Source organism: Carassius gibelio, chromosome A11 (genome assembly GCF_023724105.1).
Source record: "Carassius gibelio isolate Cgi1373 ecotype wild population from Czech Republic chromosome A11, carGib1.2-hapl.c, whole genome shotgun sequence".
NCBI lineage: Eukaryota > Metazoa > Chordata > Actinopteri > Cypriniformes > Cyprinidae > Carassius > Carassius gibelio.
In genome coordinates, this window is record NC_068381.1 from 13,749,033 (window position 1) to 13,765,615 (window position 16,583).

The 16,583-nt window shown below is 34.1% G+C and overlaps 1 protein-coding gene across 4 annotated transcripts in view; it reads left to right on the top strand.

Annotated features, from left to right (window-relative positions):
• Positions 1-16,254, top strand: part of LOC128022407 (protein kinase C-binding protein 1) — a 39,705-nt gene extending 23,451 nt beyond the window's left edge. For all 4 annotated transcript variants that reach the window (XM_052609944.1, XM_052609943.1, XM_052609947.1 and 1 more), the window contains 5 exons: positions 12,874-13,073; positions 13,193-13,273; positions 13,369-13,447; positions 13,941-14,180; positions 14,647-16,254. In XM_052609944.1, coding sequence (XP_052465904.1) covers positions 12,874-13,073; positions 13,193-13,273; positions 13,369-13,447; positions 13,941-14,180; positions 14,647-14,813 — 767 coding nt within the window. In that variant the 3' untranslated portion in view covers positions 14,814-16,254. The remainder of the gene's footprint in view (positions 1-12,873; positions 13,074-13,192; positions 13,274-13,368; positions 13,448-13,940; positions 14,181-14,646) is intronic.
• The last annotated feature ends 329 nt before the right edge of the window (positions 16,255-16,583 follow it).

Below are 16,583 nucleotides of genomic sequence, written 5' to 3' on the forward strand. Positions count from 1 at the left end.
ATAAATACAGCTATAAATAGCTTGTTCTTGGTTTATAAGCACATTTATTAAAAAGGAGAGTAGAGGGTCAGTTATCTTCCTATGAAAAAAATAAATAAAAAATAAACAAACAACAACACTGATTGATACAGAACTCATAAATGTTATTGTGGATTTATGATAAACTCAGCCTGTAAATGAATTCATTCTCCTCCAAGAAGACACAAGTAGTTCACACCAAACTGTTTTAACATGAAGCCATATACTGAAGATGTTAAATTGCGAATGGGTTTAGGATACCTTAAATGGTGTGGCCATAGCGATTTATTAAAGTAACATAAAAAAATACAATAGTAATTTTACTATATCTTTAAAATTTTTTATTCCAACTCTTCATAATTTTTTATATACGTAGAACTCATCATTTGAAGGAAGCACAGTAAGTTTCATAGCTTTATCATTTTCAAGAGCCAACATAAATTTAAAACTATCATAACATATAAATCAAGCTTGCAATTCTTAGTACCAATAATGGCCACCAGATGGAGCTATAGTATTACTTTTAAATAATTATTGTAGAAACAAGTATGATTTAAATCATTTATAGAAATCTTTCAAAGAAAAATAATATGAATTTTATGTATTTTACTGATAAAATGACATTCACTTAATTAGAATAACAAGCTGAAGTATTGTGAACTGTATATTAAGAATAATTCTTTATAGGCTTTATGGACAGATACGTTTTGAGTGACTTGAAGGATCAGCACCACATCCTCTTTTACCACTGTTTAAAGAATGTATCTTACAGTACAGGTGCGGATGAATTTTGAATGGCTTGAATGGTTTTGTCGTGGTGATTTTTTAAAATATTAGTAAAAAAGTAACCAGTAAATGTCTTTTATTTTTTTAAGTGCAGCTTCTAAACACTTAAAAAAAATTTACACATAGAAGACAAGTCATTCTGAGGAAATATGCATAGTTTCATGACTATACAACACTATATGGATGATAGAAAATTAAAAAACTATCATACATCTGATGTCACTCTGTCCCTCTGTCACTGTGGGTAATGTGTGTGTGTGTGTGTGTGTGTTAAGTGAATTAGTTGTGAAACTATCAGGGAGCATTTAGTCTCCAGTGCCAACATTTTACAGAACTGCCACTTTCCTGGAGTCTCAGAATTACAATGTGTCAGGTTCTGAGAAATCAAAGATTCCAAAAAATGATTTAATTAGAATACCATGAAGTATTGTGAAATACTACATATTAAGACTTTATATATAGGCTTTATGAACAGATTAGAGTGACTCGTGAAGGACCAGCACCACCTTCTCTTGTCCGATGGTTTGAGGAATATATTTTCCTGAATCCGGGGTTAAGATTTAGGAGCTCATTTTTATTCCACCTCCTTTCCTGAAAGTCTGTCTTGCAGAATTTACTAAAAATTAATCTTCACATTAATTCCTAATTATTTTGCAATTATTTTTGTCAGTTCTTCTTGACCTGTTTTTTTTTCTTCTTCTTCTTTTCTGACCTCATGACCCAGTCAGCATTTTTGTACAATGGTCAAATCTTAACTTATCCATTTCTGTATTGCATTTGTGTTTGATATTTCTCATGGGTATTTCATAATTTTCGACTTTGAGTTAAAAACGTTTGAGTTAAAACTCTTTTTTAGCGCATTTCATCTGTAAAAGAAAACATGCCTAATGATTCTGCACATGAATATAAGGAGTTTTTCTCTTCCAGCTTTCCTGGACTATTGTATAGCACTCATAAATGATTAAATAAAAAATAATGGTAGTTTTTAAGATTGATATGGCTTGGAATTGGTAAAATGTGCTTGGAAAAAAAATCACAATAAAACAATGTTTTAATGTTTAAGTTTGGAATATTAAATGACATGAATGAATGCTATATAAATATTGTTCATGTTAACATAATGTTTATAAATGGAATCTTATTGTAAAGTGTTACTAAAGTTATATACATATATATATATTGTTCTGTGAATGTGATTTTAAAGTCTAGATGATTCGGATTAACCCTTTAACTGCCATATCCTTTAAAACCTCACTGCCAGAGGGATATTGTGAATGCATGTGCCCGCTGGGCACAGTTTACCTGATGCCACCGGGGTGGTGATGGCATTGGTGGCTTGAGCCCGCCATCGCTGCTTGCAGCTATATTTATTATTATTATTATTATTATTTTTTTTTTCCAACGTCTCGGGGGCTTTTGGGGCCCTTAACGTGCTTAAAAAGTCTTGAAAATTGGCACACAGATTGGAACCTGCGGCCATTAGGGCCGGGCAGAGACTGATACACGGGCGTGGCACAGGGGCTCTACAGCGCCCCCTGGAATATGGAGGGCCATATATCATACATTCTTGCTCGTAGACGAATGAAACTCGGTACACATATAAATCTCATCAATCCAAACAACTTTTGTATTGCATATCATAGGCTCCGCCCAACAGGAAGTTGGCTATTTAGGGTTTAGTATTCAAATTTTTCGTCAAAGTTGTGGGGGCTTTTGGGGTCCTTAACATACTCAAAAACTCTTGAAAATTTGCGCACACTTTGGAATCTGTGGCCTTTAGGAGCCTGCAGAGGCTGGGACCCGGGCGTGGCACAGGGGCTCTACGGCGCCCCCTGGAACACAGTCAGAAATGTTGATGTATAGCTCACACATACTTGCACATATTCATATGAAACTCAGTACACATATAGATCTCATCGTGCCGAACAACTTTCGTATTGCATGTCATAGGCTCCACCCAACAGGAAGTCAGCTATTTAGAGTTATGTAAAAAGCGCATGCTCTGGAATTTGAAATACTTGTCATAGGTTTTTTTCTCGATTGCCGCCAAACTTGGTCAACATGATGTCAAGACACTGGGGATGAAAAATTGCCAGGGGATTTTTGATATCTCGAACGGTTTGCTCGTGGCGAGGCGTTGAAATTATGGCGAGAAATTAGAAACAGGAAGTGTCTAATACCATCCACATACATTTCCTGATTTTAATCAAACTTCATCAGATTATTCGTTGTATGATGTCGATCGCATATATGTGACTATTAGGAGTCAAAGTTATAGCGCCACCAACTGGCAGAAGGAAGTGTGTCATTTTCAAAATGATTTGAATTCAGCATCTTATTATTACTCGATTTGCTTCAAACTTCATCAGAATAATGTTAAAACACAGCTGATATAAATCTGCAAGGGGGATATTGATATCTAAAAAATTGTTGCCGTGGCAACATGTCAAACTGGAATAATTCTCAGGTGATTTTGAGGCATATAACATGCTTAGAATTTCATCAAACTCAGAACACATATCAGTATTAGTGACAGCTAGACACTGGCAAAAGTTCATAAGAGGGCGTGGAATAGGCACTCTATAGCGCCACCTTTTGTCAAAAGTGGGGGGGTTAGTTTTAGCTACAGACACCAAACTCAGTACAAAAATTGTTCTTATCAAGACGGACAACTTTCTAATTCACAGTCATCAGCTACGACCAACAGGAAGTCGGCTATTTTGATTTGAATGTGGATTATTTTTTACATTTAGCCGTGAATTAATGCATACTGCTCAGAGGAGAGTAACACTATACACACCAAACTTGGTCTACATGTTGAAAAAACATTGAGGAACTTAAATTGTGAATGGGTTTTGGATAACTTGGATGGTTTTGTCGTGGTGATTTTTTTAAATGACAATAAAGATGGAATTATTAATTTTCCTGCATTTTTAAATTCCAAACACTTCAAAACCTTTTTTCATACAGAAAAAAAAGTTATTCTGAGTAAATATGCATAGTTTCATGACTTTACAACACTGTATGGATAACAGAAAATTAAAAAACTGTCAGACATCTCATCTCACTCTGTCCATCTGTTTGAGTGTGTGTGCTTAGACTTCCATTGTCTGACAGAAATAGCGCCCCTACAGGTTCAGTTACCGGACTAAAAAAGGGAGGAGACTGTCTTTTGGTTTCGATTTTAAATCGGTTAAAATACAAATAAATACTTGGATTTAATTCACAGTGACAAGCTAAACCAACATATATGATTATTATCAGGTCAGGGCTCATTAATAATTGATGTGTGGTCAGTGATACGTGAGAAACACGAGAGATGAATCACGCTCTGAGCAGGAGCGTGTGGAATGATGAGCTCAGAAAAAACGAGTTTATTCTTGTTTTATAGCTATTAAAAATAAAGTATTGCAGCGATATCACACAATTCACCAATTAGAGCACACCAATAGCTAAATTAAAATGTTTTTGAACTGTTTGTGTGAAAATGAAATATTTGCGGCTGCCTAACTGAAATCACTGCCTCCGATCAGCGCGCACAGTGTCTCAGAGCTCAAAACAAACGAATTTATTCTTGTTTAAGAGCTTTTTAAAATAAATTATTGCCATAAATGCACACAATACATCCATTATAACACAACACGAGCTAAATGCAGGTGTTTGTGACCCGTTTAAGTGTGCAAGACTATTTGAAAGCGCGACTGGCAGAATAACATATATCTCTCGAGCTGCAGGATTCTGCCTTTCGTCGTAAGAACGAACACATCACGGACAAGATTATTTCAAAATACATAATAGCTTGGCTAATATAAACGAAAACAGCCACGTGAACATAAACTGTTGAGAATTAAATCTGAAGTGGATCAACTGGATTTTAATATTAAGTGACCGCATATACCAGCTGCTTCTGTCTTCAATTTTAATCTATATAAAAAATTAAACTCATTCATCTTGGCTGCTTTTTTAATGTGTGTACGTATTTATTTATTATTTTGCTCTAACAAGACTTAATCTATATTTAATTAAATCAATTACATTTTATTTTACATTTGATTTGTCCATTTCTGCATCTAAACGCCTAAAAACCTAAAACATGCTCTATTATACTATTGTTAGCAATTTCTTTATCGTCCAAGTTATCTGGTGTACACGCTTTTATTTTCATAATAAACTCGTTTGTTAGATTATACACAGTTATAGTGGTCTATAATAAATATTGACAGGTTTTATTCAAGATGTTTAGAATGATCGCCGTAGGCTAATTTTTTAAAATGTCAATCCAAAAAAAAAAAAAAAAAAAAAAATTAAATAAATTAAAAACATTGGAAAAGAATAACTTGTACTTTTTTATACATTTTGTATAGTTTCATAGTTTATGCATTATAGTTATAAAAACAAACAAATTTAGCCACTCACATAGAAATCTTAGGCCTTATCCTTTTCTGACAGTTTTAGGGATTTTTAAAAATCCTAAAAAACCTTATTTGTGCTGCAAATAATAATTTCAAACTAATTTGATACTGACCTCTGATATCCTGTGACATGATATTTATTTGAATTTACATAATCTCATGGATGTAACAGTAAATCTGTTCAGCTCACAGATCAAGACTAAGCTGTAATGCAAGCAGAACTTTCACAAATGCTTTTAGGTCAATAAAATCATTACAAAACACTTACAAATCATTTAAGGGATTTGATAACACTGTAAAATAATGTCTAATTTGTTAAGATTAGCAAATGCATTGATAACACTTTATAATAACTGCACTCATTAGTAAATAGTCAGTTCATGCTTCATAAAGCCTTGTCCCAATATTAATAGTCAATAGTAAGCAGTTTATAAATACAGCTATAAATAGCTTGTTCTTGGTTTATAAGCACATTTATTAAAAAGGAGAGTAGAGGGTCAGTTATCTTCCTATGAAAAAAATAAATAAAAAATAAACAAACAACAACACTGATTGATACAGAACCCATAAATGTTATTGTGGATTTATGATAAACTCAGCCTGTAAATGAATTCATTCTCCTCCAAGAAGACACAAGTAGTTCACACCAAACTGTTTTAACATGAAGCCATATACTGAAGATGTTAAATTGCGAATGGGTTTAGGATACCTTAAATGGTGTGGCCATAGCGATTTATTAAAGTAACATAAAAAAATACAATAGTAATTTTACTATATCTTTAAAATTTTTAATTCCAACTCTTCATAATTTTTTATATACGTAGAAGTCATCATTTGAAGGAAGCACAGTAAGTTTCATAGCTTTATCATTTTCAAGAGCCAACATAAATTTAAAACTATCATAACATATAAATCAAGCTTGCAATTCTTAGTACCAATAATGGCCACCAGATGGAGCTATAGGATTACTTTTAAATAATTATTGTAGAAACAAGTATGATTTAAATCATTTATAGAAATCTTTCAAAGAAAAATAATATGAATTTTATGTATTTTACTGATAAAATGACATTCACTTAATTAGAATAACAAGCTGAAGTATTGTGAACTGTATATTAAGAATAATTCTTTATAGGCTTTATGGACAGATACGATTTGAGTGACTTGAAGGATCAGCACCACATCCTCTTTTACCACTGTTTAAAGAATGTATCTTACAGTACAGGTGCGGATGAATTTTGAATGGCTTGAATGGTTTTGTCGTGGTGATTTTTTAAAATATTAGTAAAAAAGTAACCAGTAAATGTCTTTTATTTTTTTCTCCAGAATTACTCTGTGTCAGGTTCTGAGAGATCTAAGATTCAAAAAAATGATTTAATTAGAATACCATGAAGTATTGTGAAATACTATATATTAAGACTTTATATATAGGCTTTATGAACAGATTAGAGTGACTCGTGAAGGACCAGCACCACCTCCTCTTGTCCGATGGTTTGAGGAATATATCTTCCAGAATCCGGGATTAAGATTTAGGAGCTCTTTTTTATTCCACCTCCTGTCTTGCAGAATTGACTAAAAATTAATCTTCACATTAATTCCTAATTATTTTGCAATTCTTTTTGTCAGTTCTTCTTGACCTGTTTTTTTCTTCTTCTTTTCTGACCTCATGACCCAGTCAGCATTTTTTGTACAATGGCCAAGTCTTAACTTATCAATTTCTGTATTGCATTTGTGTTTGATATTTCTCACAGGCTTTACAGAGTTAAAACTCTTTTTTTAGCGCATTTCATCTGTAAAAGAAAACATGCCCAATAATTCTGCACACATGAAAATAAGGAGTTTTTCTCTTCCAGCTTTCCTGGACTATTGTATAGCACTCATAAATGATTAAATAAAAAATAATGGTAGTTATTAAGATTGATATGGTTTGGAATTGGTAAAATGTGCTTGGAAAAAAATCACAATAAAACAATGTTTTAATGTTTAAGTTTAGAATATTAACTGACATGAATGAATGCTATATAAATATTGTTCATGTTAACATAATGTTTAGAAATGAAATATTATTGTAAAGTGTCACTAAAGTTATATATATTGTTCTGTGAATGTGATTTTAAAGTCTTGATGATTCGGATTAACCCTTCAACTGCCATATCCTTTAAAACCTCACTGCCAGAGGGATATTGTGAATGCATGTGCCCGCTGGGCACAGTTTACCTGATGCCACCGGGGTGGCGATGGCATTGGTGGCTTGAGCCCGCCATCGCTGCTTGCAGCTATATTTATTATTATTTTTTTCCAACGTTACGGGGGCTTTTGGGGTCCTTAACATGCTCAAAAACTCTTGAAAATTGGCACACACCTTGGAACCTGCGGCCATTAGGGCTGGGCAGAGACCGATACATGGGCGTGGCACAGGGGCTCTACAGCGCCCCCTGGAATACTGAGGGCCATATATCATACATACTTGCACGTAGACACACGAAACTCGGTACACATGTAGATCTCATCAAACCAAACAACTTTCGTACTGCATGTCATAGGCTCCGCCCAACAGGAAGTTGGTTATTTAGGGTTTAGTATTCCTATTTTTCGTCAAAGTTGTGGGGGCTTTTGGGGTCCTTAACATACTCAAAAACTCTTGAAAATTTGCGCACAGTTTGGAATCTGTGGCCTTTAGGAGCCTGCAGAGGCTGGGACCCGGGCGTGGCACAGGGGCTCTACGGCGCCACCTGGATCACAGTCAGAAATGTTGATGTATAGCTCACACATACTCACACATATGCATATGAAACTCAGTACACATACAGATCTCATCGTGCCGAACAACTTTTGTATTGCATGTCATAGGCTCCGCCCAACAGGAAGTCAGCTATTTAGAGTTATGTAAAAAGCGCATGCTCTGGAATTTGAAATACTTGTCATAGGTTTTTTTGCCGAATGCCACCAAATTCGGTCAACATGATCTCAAGACATTGGGGATGAAAAATTGCCAGGGGATTTTTGATATTTCGAACGGTTTGCTCGTGGCGAGGTGTTGAAATTATGGCGAGAAATGAGAAACAGGAAGTGTCTAATACCATCCACATACATTTCCTGATTTTAATCAAACTTCATCAAATTATTCTTTGTATGATGTCAATCGCATATATGTGACTATTAGGAGTCAAAGTTATAGCGCCACCAACTGGCAGCAGGAAGTGTGTCATTTTCAAAATGCTTTGAATTCAGCATCTTATTATTACTCAATTTGCTTCAAACTTCATCAGAATAATGTTAAAACACAGCCGATATAAATCTGCTGGAGGGATATTGATATCTAAAAATATTGTTGCCGTGGCAACATGTTAAACTGGAATACTTCTCAGGTGATTTTGAGGCATATAACATGCTTAGAATTTCATCAAACTCAGAACACATATCAGTATTTGTGATAACTAGACACTGGCAAAAGTTCATAAGAGGGCGTGGAAGAGGCACTCTATAGCGCCACCTTTTGTCAAAAGTGGGGGGGTTAGTTTTAGCTACAGACACCAAACTCGGTACAAAAATTGTTCTCATCAAGACAGACAACTTTCTAATTCACAGTCATCAGCTACGATCAACAGGAAGTCAGCTATTTTGATTTGAATGTGGATTTTTTTTTTACATTTAGCTGTGAATTAATGCATACTGCTCAGAGGAGAGTAACACTATACACACCAAACTTTGTCTACATGATGCCAAAACATTTTAAACAACTTAATTTGCCAATAGATTTTGGATAGCTTGAATGGTTTTGTCTCTGTGATTTTTTTAAATGACAGTAAAAAGGGAATTATTAATTGTTCTGCATTTTTAAATTCCAAACACTTCAAAACCTTTTTTCATACAGAAAAAAAGTAATTCTGAGTAAATATGGATAGTTTCACGACTTTACAACACTGTATGGATAACAGAAAATTAAAAAACTGTCAGACATCTCATCTCACTCTGTCCCTCTGTTTGAGTATATGTGCTTCAGACTTCCATTGTCTGAGAGAAATTGCGCCCCTACAGGTGCAATTACACTTTTACTTTCACTTTTAAATCGGTTAAAAATACAAATAAATACTTAGATTTAATTCACACTGACAAGCTACAACAACATATCTGATTATTACCGGTTCAGGGCTCATGGATAAATAATTTCTGGCCAGAGATACGTGAGAAATAGGAGAGATGAATCACCGCTGTGATCACGAGAGTCTGGAGTAAAGAGCTCAGAAAAAACGAATTTATTCCTGTTTTAAAGCTTTTAAAAATAAATTATTACAGCGATATCACACAATCAACCAATTAGAACACACCAAGAGCTAAATTCAGATGTTTTTTAACTGTTTGTGTGAAAATGAAATATTTGCGCTGCCTAGCTGAAATCACGCCTCCGATCAGCGCGTACAGTGTCGAACTCAAAACAAACGAATTTATTCTTGTTTAAGAGCTTTTTTAAATAAAATATTACCATGGGTTAATGCACACAATAAACCCATTGTAACACTACAAGAGCTAAATGCAGGTGTTTGTGACCCGTTTAAGTGTGCAAGACTATTTGAAAGCTCGACTGGCAGAATAACATATCTCTCTCGAGCTGCAGGATTCTGCCTTTCGTCGTACGAACGAACACATCACGGACAAGATTATTTCAAAACACATAATAGCTTGGCGACTATAAACGAAAACAGCCACGTGAACATAAACTGTTGAGAAATAAATCTGAAGTGGATCTACTGGATTTTAATATTAAGTGACCGCATATACCAGCTGCTTCTGTCTTCAATTTTAATCTATATAAAAAATGAAATTCATTCATCTTGGCTGCTTTTTTAATGTGTGTACGTATTTATTTATTATTTTGCTCTAACAAGAATTAATCTATATTTAATTAAATCAATACATTTTATTTTACATTTGATTTGTCCATTTCTGCATCTAAACGCCTAAAAACATAAAACATGCTCTATTATACTATTGTTAGCAATTTCTTTATCGTCCAATTTATCTGGTGTACACACTTTTATTTTCATAATAAACTTGTTTGTTAGATTATACACAGTTACAGTGGTCTATAATAAATATTAACAGGTTTTATTCAAGCTGTTTAGAATGATTGCAGTAGGCTAATTTAATTTAAAAAAAAATTAATAAAAAACATTTGAAAACAATAACTGTTGTACTTTTTTATACATTTTGTATAATTTCATAGAAATATGCATTATAGTTATAAAAACAAAAATAAATTTAGCCACTCACATAGAAATAGCTTGGGCCTTATCCTTTTTCTGACAGTTTTAGGGATTTTTAAAAATCCTAAAAAAAAACCTTATTTGTGCTGCAAATAATAATTTCAAACTCATTTGATACTGACCTATGACATCCTGTGACATTATATTTATTTTAACTTACATAATCTCATGGATGTAACAGTAAATCTGTTCAGCTCACAGATCAATACTAAGCTGTAATGCAAGCAGAACTTTCACAAATGCTTATGAGTCATTTAAGGATTTGATAACACTGTAAAATAATGTCTAATTTGTTAACATTAGCAAATGCATTGATAACACTTTATAATAACTGCACTCATTAGTAAATAGTCAGTTCATGCTTTATAAAGCCTTGTCCCAATATTAATAGTCAGGAGCAGTTTATAAATACAGCTATAAATAGCTTGCCCTTGGTTTATAAGCACATTTATTAAAAAAGAGAGTAAAGGGTCAGTTATCTTCCTATGAAAAATAAAAGAAAAAACTAAACAAACAACAACACAGATTTATACAGAACTCAGAAATGTTATTGTGGATTTATGATAAAATCAGCTTGTAAATTAATTCATACTCCTCCTCATACTACTCCATACTCCCTTTTCAACATGATGCCAATATACTGAGATGTTAAATTGTGAATGGGTTTAGGATAGCTTAAATGGTGTTGCCATAGAGATTTATTAAAGTAACATAAAAAAATACAATAGTTATTTTACTATATCTTTAAATTTTTTCATTCTAACTCTTCATAATTTTTCATATAAGTAGAAGTCCTCATTTGAAGGAAGCACAGTAAGTTTCATAGCTTTATCATTTTCAAGAGCCAGCATAAAATTAAAACTATCATAACTTATAAATCAAGCTTGCAATTCTTAGTACCAATAATGGCCACCAGATGGAGATATAGGATTACTTTTAAATAATTATTGTAGAAACGAGTATGATTTAAATCATTTATAGAAATCTTTCAAATAAAATAATATGTATTTTAGGAATTTTACTGATAAAAATGACCTTCACTTAATTAGAATAACAAGCTGAAGTATTGTGAACTGTATATTAAGAATAATTCTTTATAGGCTTTATGGACAGATACGTTTTGAGTGACTCTTGAAGGTTCAGCACCACATCCTCTTTTACCACTGTTTAAATAATTTATGTTACAGAACAGGTGCGAATGAATTTTGGATAGCTTGAATGGTTTTGTCGTGGTGATTTTTTGAAATAATAGTAAAAAAGGAACCAGTAAATGTCTTTTTATTTTTGTGTGCTTCTAAACACTTCAAAAAAAAAAAAATTACACATAGAAGACCAGTCATTCTGAGGCATATTTCCTCAGAATGACAGGTCTCATGACAATAGTTTCATGACTATACAACACTATATGGATGATAGAAAATTAAAAAACTATCATACATCTGATGTCACTCAGTCCCACTGTCACTGTGGGTAATGTGTGTGTGTGTGTGTATGTGTGTGTGTTAAGTGAATTAGGTGTGAAACTATCAGGGAGCATTTAGTCTCCAGCGCCAACATTTTACAGAACTGCCACTTTCCTGGAGTCTCCAGAATTACTCGGTGTCAGGCTCTCAGAGACTTAAGATTCCAAAAAATGATTTAATTCGAATACCATGAAGTATTGTGAAATACTATATATTAAGGCTTTATATATAGGCTTTATGAACAGATTAGAGTGACTCGTGAAGGACCAGCACCACCTCCTCTTGTCCGATAGTTTGAGGAATATATCTTCCAGAATCCAGGATTAAGATTTAGGAGCTCATTTTTATTCCACCTCCTTTCCTGAAAGTCTGTCTTGCAGAATTGACTAAAAATTAATCTTCACATTAATTCCTAATTATTTTGCAATTCTTTTTGTCAGTTCTTCTTGACCTGTTTTTCTCTTCCAGCTTTCCTGGACTATTGTATAGCACTCATAAATGGTTAAATAAAAAATAATGGTAGTTATTAAGATTGATATGGTTTGGAATTGGTAAAATGTGCTTGGAATAAATCACAATAAAACAATGTTTTAATGTTTAAGTTTGGAATATTAACTGACATGAATGAATGCTATATAAATATTGTTCATGTTAACATAATGTTTATAAATGGAATCTTATTGTAAGGTGTTACTAAAGTTATATATATATATATATATTGTTCTGTGAATGTGATTTTAAAGTCTAGATGATTCGGATTAACCCTTTAACTGCCATATCCTTTAAAACCTCACTGCCAGAGGGATATTGTGAATGCATGTGCCCGCTGGGCACAGTTTACCTGATGCCACCGGGGTGGCGATGGCATTGGTGGCTTGAGCCCGCCATCGCTGCTTGCAGCTATATTTATTGTTGGGTTTGTTCTTGCAGCAGTGCAACAGAAGGACTCGACACACACCACATCCACCTCCACCGTCACCCTGGTGACCAGCACACCGGTATCGGCCACCGTGATGGCAGGTCCCTCCGTCAGCTCTTCCTCTTCATCATCAACATCCACAACTGGAGACTTCCAGATCCCCACTACGTCTGCTGATGTAGCAGCTGATATAGCCAAGTACACTAATAAAGTGAGATTGCTAAAAGAAAACGGGGGCTGCGAATTACACCTTTAAAGGAAAACCTTTTTAATTGATCTGTTAACATAATTATTGATGTGTTTCACCAACTGTTTTTCAATTATTTACAGATCATGGATGCAGTTAAAGGGACAATGACTGAGATATATAATGACCTTTCCAAAAGCACATCGGGAAACACAATAGCAGAGGTTCGTATTTGTGAAGTAAATCTGGAGAAGAGCAAAGCACTGTTGGTGAGTTATGTAAAAATATGCGTAAAACATAAATTTCTGCCCTTTTACAGATTAGACGGTTGCGAATTGAAATTGAAAAACTTCAGTGGCTACATCAACAAGAATTATCAGAGATGAAGCACAATTTAGGTATGTGATTTTCTGATAGTAGTTTCATTAACGTAGGGATGCACCAATAATAAAGTGAGCATGAAGAGGATGAGCATGTACAAGACATTTAAAGCAATCAATTAAAAAACTGTAATATTGACCGTTAAATGATATAAGTCCCTGTGATTTCTCCAAGGTGGAAAATTTACAGTATAATGCTGAATTTGGCGACTTTTGGATTAAAAAATCAAAATACACTTAAATAAAACGTGTCAGTGAACATTAAAGTGCTAAATAAATGCTATTAAAATACAAAGTGCATGTTTATGTGTGAATGACATGCAGTTTTATCGGTGCAGTTTCCTTCAATACACACAGTCAAGCACACATGACGTGTCAAGAACATGTTTACTCAAGTTTAACTGAACCATTATGGACCAAATGGAATCCAGAATGGGGGTCCAATATATTGTGCATCAGTATTCCATACTGACTGCATATGCGTTCATCCACATTTTTTAAATGTACTCAGAGCTAACCATGGCAGAGATGAGGCAGAGTCTCGAACAGGAGCGAGAGCGAATCGTGACGGAGGTCAAGAAGCAGATGGAGGTGGAGAAACAGCAGGCCGTAGATGAAACTAAAAAGAAGCAATGGTGTGCAAATTGCAGAAAGGAGGCCATTTTCTACTGCTGTTGGAACACCAGCTACTGCGACTATCCCTGCCAACAAGCACACTGGCCTGAGCACATGAAGTCATGCACACAGTCTGGTAAGACAGCAGCAGACTCAGAATGACTATTAAATATCCACTACTATTCAAAAGTTGGGGATGATATGATTTTTGTTGTTGTTGTTGTTATTGGAAGAAGCTTCTTATACTCACCAAGGCTGCATTGATTTGTTACAGTAAAAACTATTTAAATACAGTTAAAACTAATTACAGTTTAAAGTAGCTGTTTTCTATTACTCCAGTCTCCAGTGTCAAATGGTCCTTCAGAAACCATCCTAATATGCTGATTTGTTGCTCAAGAAACATTTCTTCTTATTATCAATGTTGAAAACAGCAGTGCTGCTTCATATTTTTGTGGAAACCACTAGAGGTCTTTTGTAACATAAATTTCATGCATCCTTTCTGAACAAAAGTATTTGAATCGTGGTATATAAATAGTGTTTAAAATGACTCAATGACTTGTCATCTTATTAATAAGTGTATGAAATGATTTTGTGCGTTCCAGCAACATCATCACAACAAGAACAAGAGTCGGAAGGCACCACAGATGTTACTCCCAAAGTCTCTGGACAGCCGAACAACTCGCCTAGAGAGACTGTATCTGCTGCACCTGCAGACAAAGACAGTGAAGGGGATAAAGCCAAGGACAGTGTCACTGTCACAATGTCCTAGCTCATATGTACAAAACACACTACATCAGCACTTATGTCTGTACAGCTGTACATAGATGTTGTCAAATCCTTCACTACATTTTTTCCACTAATGTTTGTCTTGCCTGACTGTGCTTTTGTGTTATGACTGTGTCTGAATGTTCTAAATCTAAGACACACAGACCATTTCCTGCTGTAGGATTGAGAGGGTTGTCCGCCACTGTTGGGTTTGATCCTTAAAAAAAAAGAAAAAAAGACCAGTTTATTTATTGTTTTTTTTTTAATCGTGTGGGTACATGGGGTCTGATAACTCTTTTTAGTGTTGCCAAAATATATTTATAATATTCAGAATGCCTGACATGCTGGTAATCTTTCAAAGATGAGTCCCGTCCCTCATTTTATGGTTACAGCGAAATGGTGGTTTTTATTTCCAGTTCCAAAAACCTAGTACAACATGTGTTTATTTTGATTTTTGGTAATTTAAGAAGAGTATTGTGCTGTATTTCTTGGATTATCTTATTTATGCCATTTTATCAAAACATTTGGTTATATTAAACGTAAGAGACATCTTCTCCATACAGCGCTAAGAACACTGTTTTGAAAAAAATATGACTACTCTATCACTATCTTGTACGATTGTGTGTCTTCATGGAAAGGATATGGTTAAACATGTTGTAAAACTGTATTGTCACTAGATAAGAGTGAGAATTATAAATCTGAGACTCTGTTTATTTGTTTACCTGTAATATATCATAAATGCCTTCAGTTTTTTTTCTTCAGTTTTTCCTGCTGTTTACCTCTGAGATCCTGTTGATGTTGCAGTTTGTGTCATCAATAGAATCTCATTGTTCTCTTTTTAGGTTTACCTTGCATTCGAAAGCCAGTGTTAGATCATTGATGAATGACAGAACATTTTGTCATGTCTATATTGTTGGTGTCAAAGAATCGTTTGCCTTTAAGATGACAATTACTTTAAGACGAGTAATTTATGTTTCTTTTTTTTTTATTTTTAAAAGTACCCGATTCATTTTATATGAACATTGGTGAAATGTATTATTTTTAAATTACCTTTTAATTTCCTAGTTAACAGGACTGTAATTTCAAACCAATATAGGTGATTAAAAGGCAGTACTTGTTTATTGTTGTTTTTGTTAGTTATATTTTTTGATGCTGTATTCTAAATGTTTGAAGAACATATTTTTATTAACCCATAAGTTACTGCATCTGTGAACCAGAAACAGAAAAAAATCTGTATGTTATGCTGTTAATAGTGCATACATGTGTTATTCCAAACCATATACAGAGGGCAAAGGAAATCGGTCAGGAGTGGCTGTCAGTCTAAAGAAGAACAGATCGATGTTTACAATATTGTATATAAATAAAGATCTGGTGGTCTAAATTGTAATTTAATAGTTTTTTTGTATGGTGCAAGTGAATTAAAGAGAACACCTGATGAAAATGTTTCACATTGGAGTCATTAATTGATGAGTGATTGACATTAAAACATGCAAGAAAGAAAACCCTACTTTATTTGAACCTTCAAATGTGTTTTAATCTGACAGTATTCTCAAAAATCATGTGAGAAGCTGTATGGTATGTACATTTCTGGGTTGTGTGTAAGTGCAATCTCTAAAAGAAGTGATTTGTTTTTGCCACGGTTTGTATGACCGTGGTGACTTGTTGCTTAATATTTTTGTGGACGCCTCTGTTATTATAGCTGCCAGATCTTATATTGATGTCTGGATCGGAAGAAAGGCAACAAGGCAAGTCAGAATCCAATGTTTGTGTATCA